This window comes from Caretta caretta, chromosome 2 (genome assembly GCF_965140235.1).
Source record: "Caretta caretta isolate rCarCar2 chromosome 2, rCarCar1.hap1, whole genome shotgun sequence".
NCBI lineage: Eukaryota > Metazoa > Chordata > Testudines > Cheloniidae > Caretta > Caretta caretta.
In genome coordinates, this window is record NC_134207.1 from 195664929 (window position 1) to 195681532 (window position 16604).

Here is a 16604-nt window from a genome sequence, read left to right on the forward strand (position 1 = left end):
TGTGCTGGAAATGGCCCACCTGATGATCACTTTAGATAAGCTATTACCAGCAGGACAGTGGGGTGGGAGGAGGTATTGTTTCATATTCTCTGTGTATATATAAAGTCTGCTGCAGTTTCCACGGTATGCATCTGATGAAGTGAGCTGTAGCTCACGAAAGCTCATGCTCAAATAAATTGGTTAGTCTCTAAGGTGCCACAAGTACTCCTTTTCTTTTTGCAAAACAAAGAAGTTTGTCGCTGTCACACCATCTGTAGATCATGTGCCTACTTTTACATAAGAAATGTATGGGGGAAGATGCTGTCTTAGCATGTGGGCTACCTGTGAAACACAAAGGGCTTTCTTAGACCCACTGTGTGTGTTTTTAAAACTCAGTTGTTTAGAAGGGGCTTTGAAAGCCCACTAGAAATAGACAATGAAGTAATGCTCTTTTGACCATGATGTTTGGAATAGTTTTTAAAAGGAAAAGTACAGTTAAAAGCTTTGGGTCTTCCATACAGTTTTAAATGACGTTGTTGGCTCTGGGGCTTGGAAAAGCAGGTATTAAGAGCACACAATTTAAACCAGCTACCATGTCATTTAAAAGTGAAAACTAAAGGTTGTTTCAAGTCCAGTATTGCCAATCCAGAACATTTTAAAAAAACAACCACCATGAGTTGGGCCCCCAGAAGTAGGGCCCTACTAAATTCACAGTCCATTTTTGTCAATTTCACAGCCCAGCTCTGAAGGCAGAACCACTGCCAGCAGCAGCACAGAAGTAAAGGTGGGGCATGGTATGGTATTGCCACCCGTTCTTCTGCGCTGCTGCTGCAATGCTGCCTTCAGAAGTGTTTGCCCAGCCAACAACTGCTGCTCTCCGGCTGCTCAGCTCTGAAGTTAGCACAGAAGTAAGGTACCAGTACCTCAACCCTCCTACAATAACCTTGTGACCCCCCCCCATTGCCTCTTTTGGGTCAGGACCCCAAATTGAGAAATGCTGGTCTCTCCCGGGAAATCTGTCTAGTAGTGGGTAAAAGCACACAAAAGACTAGATTGCATGAGGGGGGACCAGATTTCACAGTCCGTGAAGCATTTTTCATAGCTGTGAATTTGATGGGCCCTAGTCATAAGCTTTGCTTAAAAATTGTGAGATTTAAAAAAAAAAAAAAATAGTTCTGGGGTTTTCCTGGCCTTCTGTCTTTTGAACTTTTAGGGTACATTCTGGTCATGTTTTCAAGCTTTGTTCTCGTAACCATGAGGGGTACAATTTACTATAAAAATATTAAAAATTGAAATCTCAGATTGTCATGTAAGAGTAGCAAATGGGGCTTGAAGTAAAACAGCAGTTTTTTACAGCAAATCTTGTGATATTTTTAAGAGTCACAATATTTTAAGTCCACATTTTGGTCTGCAAAACTCAAACCCAGCCAACACAGAAAACGTGTATTTAGGGCCAAATTCTGCTTTTGGATGCAAAAATTTGTAGTTCGTATTAATTTCTATTGAGGCCACATCCATATGGTATATTCCAGCCTAGAATTTGGCTCATAGGCCGACGTGGAAGTCTATAGCCAAAAGTTACTGAGAAATTGATTGCGTAAATGGAGAGCATGTTGTTCTTCTGACTAATTTAAGAATGTACCCAGGGCCAAGTCCTACCCTCCTTACTAAGTCCTTAAACAAGTAAACTCCCATTTAAAGGAATGGGAGATTACCTGAATAAGGACTGAATAAAAACTAAGGGCCAGATGTCCCCTGCGATCTGCACGTAAGTCTAATCCTTTCTGTGGGGTTGGGGGGACAAGCAGGAAATAATCAGCTGTCTCCACAGTGTTCTTCTCTGCCCCAAGATCTGCAAATATCTGTCTGGGGACCGGTAACCTGTCTTTGCAAAAATGCAAGGCTGGGAAAGGGAAGGTTGTTACCCTACAACCAACCCCATGGGAAAGTTAGTGCAGAACAAGGCTGCACTAACTTTTCCACAGAGTCCCATGAGGGTTTGTTCTATGGGCAATAGAAGATGAGGAAGTCCTGGTAGCATGTCTCCATTTGAGCTAGGAGATCTGAGGTGGGACTGGTTCAGTGGCACAAGGGTAGCCTTATGGCTTTGGCACAGCCTCTGTCATCCAGGCCTATCGAGACAAATTTTGGGCCCCTGTACATCATGTTTGTTGGGGCCCCAACCGTCCCTTTTCACCCCAGTTGCAGATTGTTTGAGGGGCCTCAGTACAATTGTCCGCCCCCTTTCCTCACAGCATATCCGCCCTGCTGACATCTGCGGGTTCTGGGAACAGAATAGGAACTGCCCTCGCATCCCCCGGCTCCATTTTTTTCTCCATGGATAAAATCCTGTTCTCCCAAAAGAGCAATCGGGACAACTTTGCAACAGCTGGCATCTGAGCTATACAGGTGGTGTGCATCCCTTTTGTGGCCTCCTCAGATCCTAGCCCTAGTCCCAGCCCCTGCTCTGTAGATCTAAATGAATGGTGTTGCATGTGAAGCTCACATCATCTGTAGAAGAGAGAGGGACAGTATTTTCCCTTGTGTGTGCAAATTCTGTTAACATTTATGGGAGGTCATACGTACATCAAAGGGAGAACTGAATCAAAATCCTAAAATAATCCCTAATTCACTGTTCAGTGTGCCCGAAGAGCAGGTAGGTGTCTTCCCATTCCTCACTAAACCCAGGTCCTGCAAATCTTCTGAAATCTATCAATTTCGTTTTCATAGAGAAAACCCTCTGAGAGTTTTCAAAGCTGCAAATTGTGTACAATGCTCCTGCTGAGTTGTGCTCTAAGGCAAGATGGGAATTGACCTATGTGGCTTTCAGTTGAAGGGATGGAATATTACTTGCCTGTTCGCAAGGTTCTATGTTGGATCTACAAGAGAACAAGTATCTTTTTAATTAAAATTAAAAAGCTTGGTATATTAAGTTTGGTACAAGAGGGCATGTTATCAACCTAAATTTACTAATTAAGAGTCATATTCTTCTCTCGGACAATATTAATAGTAAAAATAATACTTTTATAGATGTGCATACTAGCTTCCATTAAAGTTGGTAGTTCATGGGAGGACTGACTGGCCACTTCAGGTCAGAATTTGATTTTATATGTCCTAATAATGAGAGGAAAATTGAGTAGCTATTTTGTGCCTGCAGAAAGTTAACAACATGAGATTGAAAAGTTTTTTAAAAAAGAATTTAAAAATTGACTGGAGAGTTAAAAAGAATGTGAAGAGGGAGAGTGGTGCTTCCACAGTTTGCTTCCCCACTCCACCGAAGCCTAGGCAAGCCCTTCTATGGCAATAATGCAGGATCCTGGCTAGAAAACTCTTGATCATGCCAGGGTGGGACCAGGAACAGCCACCGCCTGTAACCCAGTGAATATTGGCACATAAGTTAATGTGGCCCCTTGCAGCATTCACTTTTGTGCCATGCCTGTAGTTTCCTCGTCACTTTGGAGAGGACTTTTTGATTTCACAGGCACAATCAAGAGAGCCAGTGATAAGCACTGCTCCTTAAAGACCCAAACTGTTGATGGGATCATGGAGCAATGTGTAGGAGTAGCTCCTTTGTGGAGCCAGAGCTTTCTTTTCTAGAGATTCCTTCAGTAATATGTAATGATCTAATACCTCGGAACACTGGTCTGAATTAATATCTCTGATTTTAAGCCAGTGTTTCTCAATTTGTCAGTGTAATTACTCCTGATTTACATAGATTCAAAATCAAGTCCAGATTGACAGACTTGACCTTGGATTTTCTTGCTTTTTTGTCTTGTATGATTGGAGACAAAATAATCATAAGGGATCTATAGAGTAATGATTTATCCTAATACATCATGAGCAGGCTTGGAAGGATTGATTTTTATTGGTAAATGCTGGTAAATGTTGATTTCACTGTACACACACACAATCGCGAAAAAATATATTTGTTAATAAAAAATTTACAGATAGGCAAAATAAGAAAAATGCTGCTTGCAAACTTACTGGAGTTTGATTTAAGGATATTTACTTTGTATATTTTGACGTGATGTTGTCAGCCCATTTGTGTTTTAAGGATGACAAAGCTTTAACTTTTTGAATCTTCTAGTTTATTGTAATTAAATAATTATTGTCTAACACCCCTTATTTTCCCAAAATTGTGAATATTGAAATTAATAAAAATAGTGAAAAAAGTTTAAAAATAAACATCAATATTAACTGTTGAAATTATGAAAAAAATAAAAATTGAATTTTGTCAAGACTAATAATGGGATATTGTTGCATAAATCAACTTCATGCCCTACCGTTCCTTCTCATGGTAAAGTCAATAGTGGAAGGGATAATGAACTCAGAAAACTTGGCAGAATTTTTCTCAATGCTTCCTACATGTGAAAGCGTGCTGGGTGCCAAGAGGTGAAGACACTATACTTTGCCTGTCTCTCTGACTACCTTTTCCCCCTTCACCTTCAAACTCATAGAATGTGCAGTCTACAATCTTTACCCCGAGTTCCTCTCCCCCAACTTTGTCTTGGATCCCTCTCAAACCAGACTTCTGTCCTCTCCATTCGACCGAAACTGTATCAAGGTCTCTTATGACTTCTTCCTATTCAAATCTCAGGGTCTCCGCTTCATTCTCATTTTCCTTGACCTCTCGGCTGCATTTTGATACTGCTGACCACTCCCTCCTGCTTGAGATGTTGACCCTTCTTGCCCTATTGAAGTACCGGGTTGTTTGCCACATCTCTGGCTGTACAGTGTGTCTCTTTTGTTTGGTAGTTTTCCCCTTCATCACTTTCCAATGGGAGTTCCCACAGGCTCTGTCCTAGACCCTCTCTTCACTCCAAGCTCACTATCTAAGGGTAACCTTATCTACTCACATGGCTTTAACTACCACTTCTGCATCCATGAATAGCCGCAAAACTACCTCTCCACTTCTGGCCTGTCTTTGTTCAATCTCACATCTCAGCCTATTTCTCTGACATCTCCTCCTGAATGTCTCACCCTCCACTTTATGCTCATCTCAGTCAAAATTGGACTCCTGATCTTCTCTCATGAGATAAATAAGTGAAGTAGGTAAATAGATGCCTTAGTCAGGTAGTTTCCTAATGATATAAAAGCAGTGTGGCTTCAGGAAGAATCTATATGAGGGGATGATGAGAAGGGCTTTGTGGAGCACCTCAGGAAGTGCATCCAATGCATAGGGTGTTAAGAAAGAAAGCATTGAGATGGTTGTGGGAGAAGTGGACAAGCAAGATGTGGCATCATTGGAGAGCAGATCAGATGTGGGGTGAAATGATGAGACCAGGGCAGAAAGTAGGGAGGAGTAAAGCTGGGAAGGGGCTTTCTCAGCAATTGTGAGAAGCTTGAACTTAATGCAGTGGCGAAGGGGGAGCCAGTGGAAGAATTGAAGGAGAGGGACAAAGGTGGTATGGTCAGAACAATCAGGCTAGATGTTGGGATGGAGGGAGGGAGTTAAGGGCATAAGGATGCTGTAAATGATGCTGGGAATTGCTCCATGAGGAAAGAAAAAGGGCTGAATGGTGGAGGAAGGGTCAGAGGACAAAGAAACCTAGTGTGCTTAATATGGAGCTAATAAGCCAGGTGCTTGTCACCTCCCGCATCTTTTTTTATTTCAGTCTGTGTGCTCTTCAGGGCAGGGACCATGTCTTCCTCTGTATGTGGAAGGTTCCTAGCATGTTTTGGATGTTACCACTATCTAAATATTCTGCAAAAGATTTGGGTGTTGTGATGGATAATCAGCTGAATGTGAGCTTCCAGTGTGACGCTGTGGCCAAAAGAGCTAATGTGATCCTGAGATGCAAAACGGGTGACTCTTGAGTAGGAGTAGGGAAGTTATTTGGCACCGGTGTGATGTTGTTGGAATACTGTGACCAGTTCTGGTGCCCATAATTCAAGAAGCATGTTGATTATTTGGAGAGGGTTTGGAAAAGAGCCGTGAGAATGATTAAAGGATTAGAAAATACACCTTATAGTGACGCACTCAGAGTTCGATCTGTTTAGCTTCACAAAGAAAGGGTTAAGAGCTGAGTTGATCAACTTATAAGTATCTACATGGGGAACAAATAATTAATAATGGGCTCTTCAATGGGCAGAAAAATGTATAACATAATCCAAAGGCTGAAAGTTGCAGCTAGTCAAGTTCAGACTTGAAATAAGGTGTAAATTTTCAGTGGTGAGAGGACTTAATCATTGGAGCAATTTACCAAAGTTTGTGGTGGCTTCTCTATCGACAACCATTTTAAAATGAAGATTGGATGTGTTTCTAAAAGATCTACTCTAGGGGAAGTTCAATGGCCTGTGTTATACAGGGGGTCAGATCAGATGATCATAATGGTCCCTTCTGGCTGGCCTATCTATCGATCTATCTATCTAAAAATTAATGAAATTAGATAATTTCTATTTTTAAAGCTGTTCCCTTCCTATTCTAGGGTTTAATTCTGCATTCTTAATGCATGCAAAGATCCATGGCAATTGTTTCCCTAAGGAGTTCATTAATTACACTGGGCTGCGTGTACAGAGTTTAATACATTGTTAGTAGTGAGAGAGTGCTTTTTTTCCAGCTAATGATTTAGCTCAGTGGGTCTCAACCTTTCCAGACTACTGTACTCCTTTCAAGAGTCTGATTTGTCTTGTGTACCCCCACATTTTACTTCACTTAAAAATTTACAAAATCAAACATAAAAATACAAAAGCGTCACAGCACACTATTACTGAAAAATGGTTGGCTTTTCATTTTTACCATATAATTATAAAATAAATCAATTGGAATATAAATATTGTACTTACATAGTATACAGAGCAGTATAAACAAATCATTGTCTGAAACTTTAGTTTGTACTGATTTCAGTAGTGCTTTTTACGTAGCCTATTGTAAAACTAGGCAAATATCTGGATGAGTTGATAAACCCCCTGGAAGATGTCTACGTACCCCCAGGGATACATGTACCCCTGGTTGAGAACCACTGATTTAGCTGATCACGCATCACTTTAACCAAGTCACATTTCTTTTACAGTTGATAGTAACAAACAGGATATATTCCAGAGGAAGAAGAATGCTGTCTTGGTGAATGGTGTCATTCTGAACGGCCCGATAACAGATTCAAAAGCAGGAGAGAAATTTGTAGAAGAGGCCTGTAAGATCATAATGGAGGAGGTCATACGGAAAGCTGCTGATGTAACAGAGAAGGTAAAGCCTTGGAATCAGTTTGAAAATATGTTGTAATAGATATGAGTGATTACAAACTTTAGCTTTCCAAGATAGCTGAGTTTTATAGCACATAAAGGGCACAACTTGCTTTGACGGTGTGGTTAGGTTTTGAAATAAAATATAGCTGCCTAGATTTAAAAATGTGGCATCATGAAACCGTTTAATAGCATAATTAAATTAAAATATATATTTGCAAGAAAACGTTGCCTGCATTACATTGGAATACCATTTTTTTTTTTTTCCCCCTTGGTCTTGGGGCCTAATTTACCCTTGAATTTGTTGTGCCTGCAAGAGCATCTGTGCCAGAGGCAGATTCAACCCTGAGGAAAGGTAGCTATGTTACCACTGGAGGAGGCAGTATTACAGACTTATCTGGGTTCCGTAGCACCCTTATTTGCAGAAGCTATTTGAGAGAGGCGCTGGACAGGTAGGCCGGCCTTGCCCATTTGTGGGCTGCATGAGCCAGCTCCATGCCCTTGGCACAACAGCATTTGAAGACACTGGCATATCATGGGGGTTGCTGAAGGCAGAATTGGCCTACAGGTTTATTACGCCTAATAAAGATATACAAACCAGAAGCAACTCATCTTGGTTTCCAGATTCCAGGATGAGTTTGCAGCTCTGGCTGTTAGAAAAATAATCTTTTTGCTTTTAACCAGAACAGGTTTGAGCAGGGAGTCCCTGAGACACAATAAAAATAGGATCCCATGAGGCCATTTTTACAGTCGCTGTTCAGAGTAGTGCTGCACTTTTAAGTGCAATTTTCTTACTTTGGAAACCATTACATTACAGAATCCATTGCTGAGTGAGGTTTTATTACCATAACGTTTGTCTTCACCTCAGCCAACATGTATTCATTGCTGACATTTCCCCCATCATTAGGTTTGTGAATGGCAGCCTCCTGAAAAACTGAAAAAACTTCTCGATCTGGAAATGAGGGATACCGGAGAGCCCCATCAGAGACTCTTGCAACTTTGCCAGGACATTATACGATACAGCGTCAAAACTAGTAGGAATTTGAGTTCTAATTGTGTTACCTTATTATCATCAAAAACGCTGAAGTCAGGGTATTTTCTCCTAAACTTTGTTACCCTTCAGGAAACAAGGTGACATTTGCTATGTCAACATTTTCTACCTGCCTGTAACTATATGAAGGCATATGAATGCTTTAATTGGCTGTTCTATAGCTGTTTGAGTAAATGCTGGCATAAGTAATTCTTCTCTCCTTCATATCTAGTCCTTATTGTAAAATGAGAGTATCATACCTGCCAAGCCACCTGGATCCTCACAGTGATCAGATGGATTTCTGAGGGGGACTAAAATCTGTATGATGACATTAAAAAAATCCTGCGAGGGATTACCATTGATGTTAATGGGAGACTCTGCTATTCTAAAGTCTCCTGAAAGACACCTTTGGCCTCTAGACAGGTATGGAATATGATATAACAATTTACCAAATCAGGCAGGAGAAAGACCTTTATGAATCCCCAAGACCTTTGCATAGGACTTCCTGCTGTCTGGTTGGTGAGTAGTGATGTCATAGTCACTGCCATTTAATGCAAATAAGGCAAGGTTAAGTCAGGCGGTTGGTCAAGAATGGCACTGCGGTTACTGTTAACGCATAGCAAACAGTCTGTTTGCAAAAGGAAAGTCAAAACCTTAATGCATGCTTTAAATCGCTTTTTAAATATAATCAGGTGACTGAGTGAGGTATATACTGTCTTTTTTCACAAATGGATACAGATTTCACCTGGAGCATAATCCTGCTACTTGCTGAGTATCCCCTTGTAAAATGCTGGTCAGCCACAATTCCTGCTCAAGACAATGGGGAATAAGCGCTCAGCATCTCAGAAAAGGCACCCAGCACCTTGTAGAATTGGCCTCAGGCAGGAAAACTTGATGAAAAGCATTCTGTATAACCAAATATCAACAGAAAGAAATGATTAACATCTGTTTAGGAAATAGGGTGGTGTATCAAAAGCCTAGTTAGAATTTCAGAAGCATAGCTACATATCCTATACGCACAGTGTATTTGAGAAGGTGTGAAGGACATTTGATATAAATTACTGGGTATGTTTCCTGCTAAAGATGCTGTTGCTACAGAATAAAAAAATTTTTTTGAGAGTGAGCATATGTTTTTGAAGAACACAGAAATTAGCTGTGCTTATCTGAAGAGTCCTAGGCAATATTAATATGCAGATGTCATTACAATGTCAGAGGAATATATTATCTTCATTTTGTAACTTTTTTTTACATTTTCATTTGTTGCACTGTGCCACCCTAGAAAAGGAATTAAATACAAAATCAAGGTGCACAAATAACGTTACCCTAACTATAAAAGCTAGCAAAAGCTTCAGATTTAAGACTTCTAGTCTGTCATGAATTCACCCGGTTTTATAATAGCTAGTTACAATGTGATGAACTGTAGTCCAGATGGTAGTGGACCCTGAATTGAATTGATTTTATGATGAGAACTTTAACATAATTTCTCATTTATTTAATAAAGCAGAACCCCAAATGGTGCCTCTTAAATTAAGGTAATAGGGTAAAAGACAGTTTCTCTTTTTCTTGATATCTCAGAAATTCTGGTAAAGGAAAGAAACACAATTTTAAAAAAAGAAACATTTAGAAAAGCATTTCCAGACAGGTTGGCTCTTTAAAGTAACTTAACAGGGAAATTAAAAAATAGAAAACTTCCCCTCAAGTTGGCAGGGAGGGATAGGAAAGAAGAACACTGATGGGATAGATAAAAGTTAAGTGCGGGGTTAAAATGGAGAGTGAAATTTAGGAAGCCAAATGTAGAGTGCAGAGTCAGACTGCCCTCAGCTCCTGTCTCTCAAGATGAGGCTGTATGTGTATATTTTAGAACTGGTCTGAAAATGGTGGGGTTTTTTTCAGCAGAAAATATAAATGAAAATGAGAAAAATTGTGTGTGATTAAAATTTTCAGTGGAAATTTTTTTGGGGGGGGTCAAAACTGAAAACTGAATTATTATTATTTTTTTTTGTTTTCAACAAAAAGCTTTCAGTTTTCCAATAAAAAATTGAAAATGTTTGAGGAAAAAACTGGTACTTTCTATGAAAGTTTTTGTTTAAACTAAACCAAATTTTCCTTCAAAAGTTTCAGCAGGAAGTTTTCAAGCAGCCTTAATAAATTCAACCCTATGAAGAAGGCTATTTAAGTCCCACTTACACCTTGTTTGAGCACAGTTGCGAATTTCACCCTTTGTGAAAAGTTTGGCCAATCTGGGGAAAGGAGAGTCACATGGATACAAAAGGGATAATAAAGTAAAATGCTGCTGTTTGACCATGTAGAATGTTTTAATCTATATATGCAAAAAGAAAAGGAGTACTTGTGGCACCTTAGAGACTAACCAATTTATTTGAGCATGAGCTTTCGTGAGGTACAGCTCACTAGCTCACGAAAGCTCATGCTCAAATAAATTGGTTAGTCTCTAAGGTGCCACAAGTACTCCTTTTCTTTTTGCGAATACAGACTAACACGGCTGTTACTCTGAAACCTGTCATTAATCTATATATCTGCATCCTGTGGTCATGCAGTAGAGATGCTGTTGTTTGTTTTCACTTGTGACGTATACTTACAAGTACTTACGTTTCGTTTTTAAATCTGCAGATCATCCAAGATTTTTCAATCAGTTGTATGCTGGTATTGATTATTACTCTTTAGTGGCTCGTTTCATTACAGAAGCATTAAACCCAAGTGTGTAAGTGTCTCTCTTTTGTACTCATTGAGATAACCCTGGAACGCTATTATTATAATCCAGATTTTTAAAAAATTATGAATACCCACTTCAGGTTTCTCTTTACATTAACACAGAGGACTTCTAGCAGGAACCTGGAGATAACAGAATTTGGTTCTGCATCACATAACCATGTACTTCAACAGAAACTTGGCTAAGCTGTTGGAGCCTTTTTCAGTCTGTAGGTTTTAATTTTGGAGTAAAGATTCCCCACTGAAGGGCTTTTGTTTGTCATCCCTTTTACCTGTAAATTTGTTCTTATTTAGGGGATTTAGGTATGCTATTTAGATATACTTTTAAAAACAAACTTATTCAGATAAAGGCTGTCCTCTCAATGAGCAAGACTTTGATCTCACTTTCACCAATGTAAATACAAGGTAACTTCACTGGTGTTGTTTGGGATTTATGCCATTATAACGGAGATTCAATCTGCTCCCAGGTGTTCAAGGTGCAGCTTGTACAAATGTTATTTTTTTGTTTTCATTGTGTGTGTTTGGTATGAAGTGTTAAATTGATCCATTTTTCTTTCTTGTCCATGGCATTCCAAAGTTATATGCCCTTAAATAAACTTTTCCCATTTTGGGACTGGTATTTTAAAGTTGATCCAAAGTTAGGACTGATGTTAGCTGAACTCTCGTAAGCATGCCCGGTGGAGTCCTTCAGCCACCTTCAGTATTTGCTCCACATAGTATTAAGTATGGGCACCACAATGAATTTGCACAAATGTTGTATAGGAATATAAACAAGCAATATGGGGAAGATAGAACTGAAGTCTAGGGTCCAAGTACAATTGCTTCAGGTAGGGAGAGCCTTTAGTGTGTTGGGTGCCAAACTACAGAAGCAACAAGAGCTCCTACAGTTCAACACCCACAAGAAATTGTCTAGTTACATTAATGGATGTTATGTTTTCCATACACATTTTCAACCCGAGTGACTTTTGTTTTTGATGAAGAGAACAAGATAATAAAAAAGAACAAAAGTAAAGTCTCCATGAGAGAGCACAGTGTGTGTATCTCCTCTAAAATAGTCTGCACTGAACTGAGCACAAATGGCTTCTTGGTTGGGCAGGCAGATGTAAAGGTGTAGTAAACAAAAGGGTAACTTACATAAAATGGGTAATTTTTCCCAGGAGCATATGGTTTTATTAGCTGTTATTCATTTAATCTAAATCACATGACTGAAATCCCTATGCATTGCTTTGAAAATGTAAAGGTCAGTTTTATGATGCTGTTAGGAACAGAGGAAATTGCCATACTGGATTAGACCTTTGGTATATTGAAATCCAGCACCAGATGCATCAGAGGAAGGTGCAAGAAATTGCACAGTAGATTCATGTGGGATAAACTGCCACCGAGGGAAGTTTCCTCCTAACCCCTAATAGTTAGAGATTGGCTTAAACCCAGAAGCCTGAGATTTTATCTTCCTCCCAAAACTTTTTTTTATCATTAACATTGTAAACTCTGGATATTCTTGTTATCCATATAAATCTCCAGTCCCTCTTTGAATCTTGCTAAATTCTTAATCTCTATGACATCCTGTGACCATAAGTTCTGCAGTCTATTGCCAATCATGATACTTTTATATTTATTCAGATATACATATGAGGTGTCCCCCGTGTTTTTGTTAGTGGAAGAAGCAGTCCTGAAGAGAATGATTGAATTTGTCGGCTGGAAAGAAGGTGATGGCATATTTAATCCAGGTAAGAAAACAGCCTTCCATCTTCCGAATTTCAAACTAACCTATAGAAACTGCAGAGAACTACAGATTAAGAATTTTGTGATTATTTAACTTGTATTGTGTACGCAAAAAAGCATACAAAATCAGATGACGCAAGGACTTTTGGCTTTAATAAAGTTATTTTACCCAAGCTTCTAGACCATCATAATAAAAATCCTATGAATCTGTATGGTCACATGAAACAAAAGCAGCTGTATGGATCAATTAACAAAAAAAATTACACAGAACGAATTCTAGAGACCCTGGAATTGGAGCCCACCCAGTTCTCATTAATATCAATGATAAGATCACCTTTAGTGACCTGAGTGGGCAGCTGTCTCAGGCTCCAGTTCTATGAGTATGAGCTAATTAACTCAGATTGAATTTGGGGTGAGATTGGGTTATTTAAAGTGGTCATAGTTTCAGAGGGCCACAAGTGCTTTACAAAATACATTGCAGGAGGCCTCCAAGCAATGTATTAGCTGTTATGGGCCACGTTATATAGTTTACATAGAGCCCGGCGCTGAGATGTGGGGTGAAGTTGTACTACCTCAGAGGGTGATTGTGTCTCTGGAGCATGTAGGAGGGGTTCATATACTGCACTACCCTGCAGTGCTCCGTTCTGTACTGCTAGCCAGCTCCACTGACTGCTACGAAGGGGACAGCCTTTGAGCTGGTTGTCAGTCTCTAGCACAGGGCTGTGATTGTGCCTGTCCCTTGTGCAAGATGCCTGACCCATGCACCCACACGAGGGTCAGGCGCAGTGCACCCCTGCACTTTACATCTTTATATCAGTGGGTATCACATGTACAACTTGTGCTCACCATTCCCGGTTACTCTTCTCTTCTGTCAGCATCTTTGTAACTGTATGCATGAAAGCCAGTCAGTGGTGTGACAGGGTACACCTCTGTGTACACTGCCTACATTTTGGGTGTCCATGTTTATCTTAGTAGGAATGACTTGAGCAAACTCCTTTTGGTGTGATACGGTTTTGAAATGATATGAGCAGGTAGACCATGAAATATTTCTGGGTTAATTTTTTTTTAAAGGCTACATTTTAATACTTTTTTTTAAAAGTAGCAATATTGTCAATATATTTCAGATACAGGTGCACAGGGAGAATGGAATGTAACAGTTTAGCCCCAAAATCTTTCTGTCCCGAGTTATTAGCATCAAGAAACCAAGCTGTAAGATTCTTCAACCTGCTTCCTGTGAAAGAGAAGAAAATGTTAAAATATAGTTAGTGGAGGGGATGAGAAATAGTTAATGTATCCCACCAATAAGTGGTAGAAAAGTAAATTAACCATAATTAAAGACATGGGAAATTTGTGGGAAATTGTACCAAATTTGTGGATTTTTTTTTTTGGTTGTCCTAGATTCTGTATATTTTTAGAAAAACCTCTGCATATTCTGCAGATTTTTTTTTTTAAAGAAAATTTACTCAAAACATACCTGAGGACACTAAAAGGTTCTTTAGTGCATTAATTGTATCTTGATTATTTTAGCTTCCATAAACTGATTTTTCATATAAGCCAATCTTGCTTTAAAAAAAAATCCCATCTGTCTCCTTGAGCTCTTCCATTTCCCTTCCAGATCGTCTCCTAGAGATCTTCAACTCCTTCCAATTCCTCCTCATTGTCTTTCCCCTTTCCTCCCTAAATGGATTGAGACCTGGTTGCGTAAGGGACCATCTCTCTCTCTCTGGTGTACTGCCACCATTGAGATCAGCAGAGGCCCTGGAGATCCCACAATGTATACCAGAAGGAACTGGTGCCCAGACATTCTCTTTGAGGACTTGGTTTCTGGAATCATTCCCCTGCCATTTGGTCCACTACAGCCCAGATCCTTTAACCTTCCAAGCAAGCAGCAAAGCCTCCTTTTCTTCTCTCATCTCTCAGGCTGCTGAGTAAGGACTGGGCTATGAGCGATATAGTTACAGGCTAGTTTTGTGGTTTTAATTTATGAGCTAGGTGCTAACAGCACAAGATGAGTGCCAAGACGTACTTGTTTGTTTGAATTTCTAAAATATAATCGAATATGTTTTGTGTGTTTTTTTGTTTTGTTTTTTACAGGTGGCTCTGTTTCTAATATGTATGCTATGAACTTAGCTAGGTATAAATATTGTCCTGACATAAAGGAAAAGGGGCTTTCAGGGTTGCCAAGACTAGTCCTGTTTACATCGGAAGAGGTAAAGAAATTGCACACATATTCATTATAGACTTTTAATTAATGAACTTTTTTTTTTCTTCCGCATGTGCTTGTACATTTCCATTGTTTGATTGTGTGTCTAATGCTGTTTCAAGCATAATAAAAGGGTCGTCTTCATACAGTGGGAAACATGGTGTGTGGAGATGACTGGTGGTGAATTCCCCCTGTACAGAGAAACTCTCCACCTCCTTCCTATCTCTGGTGTTGGGAGAAGAGGAGGTTGTGTCAGGGGCAGGATGGGGAGGGGTTGTGGTGAAACAGAGCTCCACTATGTTTGATTTCCCACTGACATAAGGTCTAGCAGGAACATCCATCAGTAATGTAAGTTAAAGCTACTATCCTGCAGCTTAAGCTTATGTTGGGGCCAGGCAGTCAATAGTTAGAAAGCTACAACTGGCTCCCTGCAGTCCCCCTTCTCCACTGGCTCTGAGCACAGCTTGGCTGGAGTGGAGAATCAAATCCAACAAAGAGAATCCTAGCAAAACCTTTCACTGAAGCTCTCTGAACAACGCTGCTTTAATAACCTACTTTAAAGAATCTAAAAACTTCTTCCTGTTTTAAAGCTTTCAAACATAACATATGCAAAACTCAGGTGGGAGACTGGAGTAGGAGGGATGTCCACGGGCACTAATCCTCCTTCAGAGCTTCAGCCTTTAATTAGAGCCTCTTTTCTCCCACCTACATCTCCGCCCCTTGGGCTTTGTGACATTCACAACCCTTTAAATAAACTAGGTTGAGTATAGTTGTGTTTGAGATTAGATTGGCACAGGTGGTGGTATCTATTTATCTATTATTGTTACTTCTATTACAATAGCAGTTAGATGCCCCAGTGGAGATCTGGGCCGCATTTTGCTTGGAAATGTACACAAATACAGTAATAGTACAGTCCCCACCCTTAAGTGCTTACGGCCCCCAAAAGCTTACAGTATAAATGGACAAGGCAAAGACTTATCATCCCAGTTTTTCAAATGGGAACCTGGACACAGGAAGATCACATGGCTTGCCCAAGGATCAGAGAAAAATTCTATGGCAGTGTCAGGGACTGAACCCAGCTGTCCTGAATCCCTCTTTATTGCCTTAACCACAAGACCATCCTTCCTCTCTCTTGTTGGTACCTACATACCCAGTACTTCTACCTGTGCCCCTAGCATTTGTTGTAATATCTTTAGTTATTTTAATTGGCATTGTACAGAAGTGCTAGAATTTTTATCAGTTTAAAAGGGAGGAGACATATATTTTAGTAGAGATCCTAATTTTTGACCCATGTTTACTTCTGTTCCACCCAGATTTGGTATTATCTCACTTCTGTTTTTCAAAATAGTTTGCCTCAGATATGATTTGATTATTGCAGTTATATGAAAAACTGCTTAAACTCAAGAATTTGATACACCATAATGCCAACTTTCTATTATTATTTATCATGTTTTGTTTATTTGTATTGAATAGTACCTAAGGGCCAGGGACCCGTTGTGATGTACAAACCTACAATAAAGAGATTGGTCTCTGCCCTGCAGAGCTTACTATCTAAATAGAGACAAGAAGTGGATAAGACAAAGAGATGGGGGAGCACAAGGAGACAATGAGCTGATACTGCTCAGCATCAACAGTGGTCAGAGCATACTGACTGGTCTACGGCCCTCATTTTATGGCTTAGTCTCAAAGCCATGTCTTACATTTGAGCTTCTAGCACTGTAGGAGGTGGTCTGTTAGTGTTGCACAGCAGTGGTGTTCTCA

The 16604-nt window shown here is 39.8% G+C and overlaps 1 protein-coding gene and 1 long non-coding RNA gene across 5 annotated transcripts in view; one reads left to right on the forward strand and one right to left on the reverse strand.

The window, feature by feature from the left end:
* GADL1 (glutamate decarboxylase like 1) overlaps window positions 1-16604 on the forward strand; it is a 244640-nt gene that overhangs the window by 15475 nt on the left and 212561 nt on the right. For all 4 annotated transcript variants that reach the window (XM_048838655.2, XM_075125722.1, XM_048838656.2 and 1 more), the window contains exons 2-6: window positions 6993-7165; window positions 8069-8195; window positions 10820-10910; window positions 12539-12645; window positions 14735-14850. In XM_048838655.2, the coding sequence (XP_048694612.1) occupies window positions 7124-7165; window positions 8069-8195; window positions 10820-10910; window positions 12539-12645; window positions 14735-14850 (483 nt within the window). In that variant the 5' untranslated portion in view covers window positions 6993-7123. The remainder of the gene's footprint in view (window positions 1-6992; window positions 7166-8068; window positions 8196-10819; window positions 10911-12538; window positions 12646-14734; window positions 14851-16604) is intronic.
* The window catches only part of LOC125631641 (uncharacterized), a 38224-nt gene continuing 35136 nt past the window's right edge, over window positions 13517-16604 (reverse strand). Inside the window, exon 3 of the long non-coding RNA XR_007355000.2 lies at window positions 13517-13871. This is a non-coding gene — a long non-coding RNA (uncharacterized LOC125631641). The remainder of the gene's footprint in view (window positions 13872-16604) is intronic.